General features: G+C 38.1%; 1 protein-coding gene across 1 annotated transcript; it reads left to right on the top strand.

Moving 5' to 3' along the window:
* The first annotated feature begins 3,181 nt into the window (after positions 1–3,181).
* On the top strand, positions 3,182–8,123 carry LOC124155065 (cuticle protein 67-like). The gene is made up of 2 exons (XM_046528805.1): positions 3,182–3,575; positions 7,444–8,123. Exons 1-2 carry the CDS (start codon positions 3,564–3,566, stop codon positions 7,909–7,911), a joined length of 480 nt encoding a protein of 159 aa, XP_046384761.1. The 5' UTR covers positions 3,182–3,563; the 3' UTR covers positions 7,912–8,123.
* Positions 8,124–8,448: the final 325 nt, after the last annotated feature.

The following is an 8,448-nucleotide window of genomic DNA, read 5'->3' as shown; positions in this document are numbered from 1 at the left end:
TAATGCAGCAGTATCAGTAATTTTAATTATGTAATGCACGAATGCCGATTGTCCTTAATGCCAATTGATCAATTATATAGGCAGCTTAATGATACCATCACAGTGATATGATATCTCAGATATCGAGTTTTTTATTTATTTATTTACTTTATTTATCACATCCCCCGTAAACAGCACATAACGGCCTTTTACAACGAGGGTTTCCAATATTAGCAAAGCACAACACAAACATCCATGCCCTGGATAGGGATCACCTACCCAGGCAGGATTCGAACCCACGACCTACGGTTTGGCAGGCGAGGACTTTACCCCGCCATCGAGGCCGGCCGGAGTTTTGGGAGCTCACAGCAAAAATGGTAAAAAGACACCTTTACATGCGGAAGAGACTTTATTCAGCTTGTTTTGAGGTAAAATATTAATAATGTTTAGAAACCTAGAGTATCTTACAACATATAAACTCATAGGACATATTAAGGCCATAATACACAGCGATACTTATCAAAAGTTTGTATCAGCATTTTAGGCAAAGTACATTTTGATTTACACATTGGGCCTTTTTATTTCAAAATTATTGATCCTTTAATTGAATATGACTTCATCAATGGCTGTGTTATAAATGAAATCACTGATGATGAAGGTAATAAATGCTGAATCATCGATGAGGGAAAAAAGCGATTGTAATCAGTGTTTTAATAAATATATTGCCCTTTTTTAAATATATAAATATGGGATATGGCTTAAAATAGCTCTTGCGTAGTTTTGGCTGTATTTTTTGTGAACGGGTAGTAAAGTCATGACCATTGTTTACTATTTCTATCGCCAAGAAAAGTTTAATCTTATGAGTGACCCATTTACTTAGCGTCGAATTGCCTTCATTTTCATCATCAAGTGCGACCGCTGCATTAAACCATTTGTCCTCATTCTGGAATACTTATTCCAGGCATTAAAATTTGTTTCACCTTTATGTGTATTCGAAGGAAATAGCCGGCATCGGAATCGAGAGTCTTTCGACCCCGTAAGGTTACACACGAGAATCTAGTTATGCAGCTTATTGGAACTTATTCAACTTCCTCTCCTGAAGAGCCTGTGATTTGGGAACTGGGGTATGGGTGTGAAAACCACGAAAACTCCATCAGTGTCATGATAGGTTCGGAAACTTTGGGAAGAGAGAAATTCGCGCCGGCATTCAATTAAAGGACATTGCACGAGCTGCTATCTACCGAACCTCGTGCTTTCTGTATTGAAGAAAATGAAAAACCTCTGTAGGAAGAGGTAAACCAGAGACCAAATTTTCTGCGGTTATGTTTTAATGCCGTAGTGCTGCTTGGCGTTGCTATGAGAAAAATATTTGTTATCACCTTTAAATCTCTAGGCATCCAGAATATCATATTCATTTTGACCAGTTATCAAGATTTAAACTATCGAGTTCATTAAGTTCTAACGTGCAAATAATTGTCTTTTACCTATCGATTCCAAGTTATGCCATATCCATCCAATATGCAAACATCCTCAAAAATGCCCTTTCGATTTAAAATTGGCAATTTTACCTATTCTATTACGGTGAGATGAATTACTTGCACTAGAAATGAAAATGTAACTTGCTTATGAGAAGAGATTGAGAACCTCCATTCACAAAGAGAAGTCCTGCGATATTTTAGAAAAATGGAATTTCGTAAATGACTGCTTATTCCTATACCTGATTCTGAGTCATGAGAGAAGGGTGGGGAAGAAAGCAGAATAGAAGCACCTTATTTTTTCGATTTAATGCCTTTTACGGAGGGCGGAGTTTGCTCAAATCAATATCAAAAACCATGTCAGCTTTCTTGAAACTATGCCAATAGGAAGATTGCGGATCAGCCTCGGGGATTTGAGGTTTATTACTAAAGTTTTATTGCGAGAATCAGACTTTTCGTAATAAAAGCATTTCTCGTAAATATTCATCTCGTAATATAGACAGCGTTATAGAATATTGTTGATGTTAATTAAATTTGGAGAAAATTTAGGGCATTCAATTACAATATAAATTATGCATAAAATTTAATATGTCTATATTTTGATATCATATATGTTAAAATATTTCTTGGAGTGTAGGTCAACGTTGACCTACACTCCAAGTATTTTATATATATAAAAATATTTTAAAGTGAATTAAACAAGGTCAAGATAAGGAAAAAAAAATAGATTTCATATATTTTAAAAAATTAACTGATCATCTCTTTAGCCTACAATTCAGCAATTTGAAAACTCCTCAATTTGAAAAGGGTTGAATTGCATAGATGGGAATGGCTTTTCGATGTGAAAATGTTGATGACTACAGTATTAAGTACACTGATTATTTCTCATTATTTTTTGGAAGCCCGAAGAAAGAGTTCTATTAATGTCCCTTGAAATTTGCAATAACATTAATCCTCTCGGTACGCGGTAATGATGAGTGAGGGAATGGTACAATTGATATAATTTTACCTTTGTATTGTTGAGAAGTTGATATTAAGACCGATTGATGCTCAAAACAAAATCGGCAGAAGTCGTGGCGATAAATCTAGTTTACTCTCTGTCAACAAAGCTACAATTACTATATTTATTTCGGATGAAAGAGCGGAGTATGAAATGAGTGCTTGCTTCGCTCTTTATCAATATGCGACCTTATTTGATTACCTTTCTTGAAGTCGTTTATTAAATTATTTCTTTCTATTTTATTCTTTCCATTTTAATCCCTGGTTTGACCACTGCCCTCCTCCAAGGCGTCTCGAATTTGTTGCAAAGTTAATATTACCACCTATCGACGCACAAAAAAATGGCAAAAGTTACAGTGATAAGTTAAATTTTTCCTCTGTCAATAACGCAAAATTCACCATATTTATTTCTGAAAGGGTGGTGTATGAAATGACTACTATCTTCGCTCTTTCTACATGCGCCTTTAATTGATTACCTTTCTTGGAATCGTCTATTAAATATTTTCTTTCAATTTCCTTTTATCATTTTAGCCACTGTTTGGACAATTGCCCTTTTCCAAGGCGCATCGAATCTGTTGCAAAGTTAATGGTAACACAGGTTGATGCACGCAAAAAATTATCAGATGTTACGACGATCGGTCTAACTTATTCTCTATCAATATCGCTAAATTTACCGTTTTCATTTCACCTGAAAGGGAAATGTATAAAATGAGTGCTTACTACACGGTCGCCCTTGTACTGCAAGTGTCCTTATCTTATTAATTCTTTTCTATCTATGTTCTTCTCTCCATTTTATTCCCTGATTGGACCATTGCCCTCCTCTAAGGCGAATATCCCTATGAGGGCGCCCTCTTGGCCGCTTACGGTGTCTCTCTTTCTTTCTCGTGGACCCAGCCCCTTGCGATCTCCCCACCTCCCTCGTCTTGCGACAGAGAGAGAGAGACATGGCCCCCCCAGAGGTGGGGATGTGAACCGCGAGTCGGTGCGCGGGGTATATAAACCTGCCAAGCTGAGGGAGCCGGCACACTGTTTTCTGGCCTGCAGAACCGGAGAATTCGTCTCTCTACATAACCTTCCCGTTTTCGTGGAACCAAAAAACTCACCTCAAAAATGGCATTCAAGGTATGTCATGTGTTCTACTATTTTTTTCTCTAACTTTTGGATAGCTTGGGTTCTTGATGAGGCGAACGATAACTTTGCTCTATTAGCTGCTACTGAGGGTGGGGTGGTTTTTAAAAATGACGATCTCAGTAATACTAGAGCGGTAGAGGAAACTTAACGCCAATACCTACCCCTTTTACGCTAAAGATGCTGAGTGCCCTTACTTTTTTTTAGTATTATTTGTTCACTCTAACAGTTCCACTAGAATTTTCACAGTATATATTGGAATAAATAAAAGACGTAGGCCTCATGACTATGGATTATGGAAAAACCCCTGGTCGCAATCTTCCAGGCGCGATTGCGGCCTGGGGGTTTTTCCATCATCCAGGTGTAGGCAATATTTTATATTATATTTCACCCAGACAGGCCTAAATTTAGTTTACAAGCATTCATGGTTAGTATAGCTTTGATTGAGTGAAGTAGAACATTTTGATTTCGTCTCTCTGAGGATATATCTCATATTATACCACGTTTAGTAATTAGTCTCCTTGCAAAAATTAGAGTGGTATGATAATTATGTACAATCAGGGATATATTGGATCTTTCTCCTCATAAATTTTTGCTTAACAGCTATTTTTTAAAAATAATTACATATCACAGATGTCTAAGCAACAGTTAGTTGAGATGAGGCTTATAGATATAGCATGGAAATGACATTAGGATCATTATGGTGATAGCCAAAAAAGATAATCATGTACAAGACGATGGGGTCAGTCTATATTTTATTTTAATCATCAAGCAAAGGCAGAAATAAAAATGGAAAACTTTCAAAAAGTTCTGTATACTCAGTTTTACTTATGAGTGGCGGTGCTCCCGTTCTTCCTAAACTGCTCAGAAGTAATAAGTAGAGAGGCAGGCCGTTGTGATTTTATTTTTCCCCTTTTGGATGATTTCCCTTTCCCTTTATGGAATTAATAATACAGCCTCGCTTATACGAAACTTAATTTACCCTAGTATAAATACTTCATGTAGCGTTGCTAAGTTTTAGTTGTGATACATTTAGCATGTGATACATATATTATATTTTACTTATGTAGCCGGGACACACTATAATTTTCCTAACATAAAAGCGAAGGCACCTCAGCTGAAATTCGCTGTTAAGAAAAACTTCAATTCACCAGAGCAGCGGTAGGACTCGATCCAACGTCTCTTTCTTGGTAGTTTTTGGTTGCCAAGAGGACTATTACTTGGATGTGTCTTCTTTACTTCTGGAAAGAGGGATATCAAATTCCTGTATTACAAATGTCGTAAGGTACTAAATTTTTGCAGAAATACTTGCTACTAGAGAAAGAGTTTTAAATATTTGTATATAGTTTTGTTTAAGCGCTGAATCTAGAAAGAGTTAAATTTTTCTGTTACTTTTTCCCTGTTTCATTCTCCTATTTTTGAGATTTATTTTTGATAACGACAGCTTTATTGATTTTATTAACTTTTTTTCATTTCATGTGATTCTTAATTATACTGCTAGGGATATATTGCTAAATTGTAATACTATAGAGGGTATTAGTATATTATTAGTATATTATTAGTATTAATATAATAGTACTACTGTAGTGGGTCATTGTGTTGCGGGAACTAATTGCTGTTGAATTTTTCAGTTTATTCTTGCGTATGCGTCGAAGGTAATGACTTACGCAACATTTAAGGCATGTGTTCATGAGTTCGCCAATGAGGATATATAGTTTTATCTAGTGCAAATAAATTCACTTGCGGTAGTATTCTTGTTCAAATTGTCCATTGCCAATTTAAAGGGTCTTATAAATGAATTTGTTGTATTTGGGATAGTCTAGTGGGTAGAGCGCTCGGCGTACATCTGGAGGGTCCTGTATTCGTCAGATGAAACTTACATTAAGTAAGAGGTAGAGTTCAGGTAAAGTTATCTGCCCATATAACCTGGTCATGTGAAAATCACACGCTCGTAACTTACTTTGGGATTCTGCCATGGCGCGAGGTTCTCCCGTCAGAAACCTATCCCACCTATGGGGATTCGTCATGCATATCACGTCGGCGTTCTCATTTCATAATTCCTTCCCGAATTCACGTCCTTTTTGATAGTACAGGATAAAAAAGTCCTTAGACTTGTACATACATCAAGCTTGTAGAGCGTAACAACGATCCAGTGCTATGATTCCACTGTATGCTTAAAACTAAATGCATTAAATCTACAATCGCAAATTTTGGTTACTTATATATGAGACTTAAGATATGTTCAATTACAAACAAGGATTAACGACCGGGCATTGCTCAACATTAGGATCGTATCAGGCCTTAATTCATTATAGCCCAATGTTGCTTCTAAGCAACATCAAAAATGTACAAATGTTCAGCTATATTTAGTCAATATCTAAACTATATATTATTTTGTGGCGTAAAATTTAATTACAAAATATTTAGCTTTCACGATACTTGGTATTGAGTGCACAAATTTTACTTTAAGCGTCTTTGCTAGAGTAATTTTCATCCCAAATTATTTCAATATATGAAAGGTTCGTTTAAAACTACTTCGTCAGATTTTACGCTTGTTGAAACAGTTCATAGAGATAGGAATGAATTTTAATAGGTTGGATAAATCCCTTCAGGAAGAGGCATTTGAGAGGTTATATCTATTTTATTTTTTCTCATAATAAATGGAGATATGTTAGGCGCCATTACATTTGAATGCGGAAATCCTGGATATATTACCTGATTTTAGAAGCATGGTTAGTAATAATAAATGCTAATTAATCAAAGGTTGTTCACTTGCAACCACCCCAATGAGAATCATAATACCCTGAGTTTTCCCATCTTCTTAATTGCTTACAAAATCACATATCGTCTCAAATGCGTGTAATTTCAGTGAACAACTCATGAAGTTCGGGAGTTGAAAGAGGAGAGTTTAGTGAACTCTTGCCTTTCTTTCGTCACTGCTCTTCCAGTATGATGCAGATCTTGTAACGGTACTGTAGCCTCTTGCTTAATGCATTTCCCTTGCATCGACGCAGGCATTCTCCAGCATATTCTTGTAAACACTCGCCACCTAGCGATCACATATCAAACTCGCTGGAGGCTGAGTCGAAGTCACTTTCGAAAAATGGTCAGACAGTTCCAAAGAGCGCAGCTCTTAGCTGATGGAGGCGCTGTGATCTGAAATCCGGTAAATTTGAACCTTAATTGGGTAGAGCTAAAGCTTTTCATAGTGTTTTGAAGCTTATGTATGCTGTTGTTATCTTCAGTGGTGAAAATTCTAAAATTAATAGTTTTATTTCGAATTAATTGTTATTTTTTCATTTCTCGAAGTTAATACTCATCTCATAATTACGCACATATTATATGTTACTTGATTTGTGCTGAATAAGGAAATGTAAATTATCTTATTTCTGAAGTAACACTTACGGATAATAATTATTATGTATTTACCAGCCTAATACATTTTTCTGTTTTTACGGTTTTCTTCTGAAATGCTCCTTTAATTTCTCTGTCTGAGTCGTTGTTAACGTTAAAGGTTAGCAATGCTAAGATCTACCGTCATATGTTGCGAGAAATGCATTTTGATGGCTTACTTGTAAAGGGAATGCACTTTTCATCAAGAGACCTCACCGATCAATTTGCATAAATTTATTTTCGGATGACATGCTTCCATTGTTATTATAATACTTTCCATAAGAAAGTTATTCTTCGGACAGAAGGCACTTTCCATCAGGAGACTTTAACGCTCGCATTGTAATGATTCGCAGGAGACTAACGCTCGCAGCATACCATCGATAGATTAAGTGAATTCCAAAAATTCTCCACCGAAACCTTATCCCTAACATTGATCTCCCCCTTACTGACCCTCGTTCGATTCCCGCAGCTCATCGTCCTCGCCGCCGTCCTGGCCGCCGCCAACGCTGGATTCGTCACCAGCTACGCCCCCGCCTCCGTGGCCGTCGCCACCCCCACCATCACCTCCCAGTCCCAGAACACCCTGAGGAGCTACGGAAACCTCGGCCAGGTGTCCACCTACCACAAGAGCATCGACACTCCATTCTCCTCCGTCCGCAAGTCTGACGTGAGGGTGAGCAACGACGCTCTTGCCTACGCCGCCGCCCCCGCTGTCGCCTACCACGCTGCCCCCGCCGTCGCCGCCTACCACGCACCCGCCGTCGCCGCCTACCACGCACCCGCCGTCGCCGCCTACCACGCACCCGCCGTCGCCGCCTACCACGCTCCCGCCCCCGTCGCCGTCGCTAAGACCGGCCTCCTCGGCGTCGCCTACTCCGCCGCCCCCGCCGTCGCTCACCTCGCCTTCGACGGATACGGCGTCCACTACGGATACTAAGAAGTTTTTCGTCAAACCCATCTCTCTATATTTTCAACGATCATCCCTTTTTCCTTCCTTCCTCACACCTTCCAAACCGAACATCTCTAGATCTCGTCTTCCCTAGGGCCTAGCGTCCGAAATCTTTTACCTCACGTTCTTTGTTCTGGGTCGGAACTTGTTTCGCCCATCCTTATTTATGTGATGTCGACGAATAAATTATTTTGACCGTATTTGAAATGCATTTGAAATTTTTTACTAACCTTTAGTTTGATACTACTGTCATCATCCTGGAAGATTAAATTACCTTGCATTTAAGAAACTAGTTCAGTGAACTTCATTCGTAATTCTGGACGAAGCAATTCTTAGGGAAGTTATTTGGCGAGGAAATTGAACAGCAAGCATTTTTGTTGTCATCATCATCACTTATCAACAATCCTAAGATTGGTTTTACGCAGCTCTCCACTCAATCCTCCTATCAGCTAATTTTTTAACTCCTACGTATTTCTTCTTTTTACATCCTTATTTACCTGTTCCAAATAATTTGTTCTAGGTCTT

The sequence above is a fragment of the Ischnura elegans genome, chromosome 3 (genome assembly GCF_921293095.1).
Source record: "Ischnura elegans chromosome 3, ioIscEleg1.1, whole genome shotgun sequence".
NCBI classification, from domain to species: Eukaryota; Metazoa; Arthropoda; class Insecta; order Odonata; family Coenagrionidae; genus Ischnura; species Ischnura elegans.
This window is presented reverse-complemented; position numbering and strand designations above follow the sequence as displayed.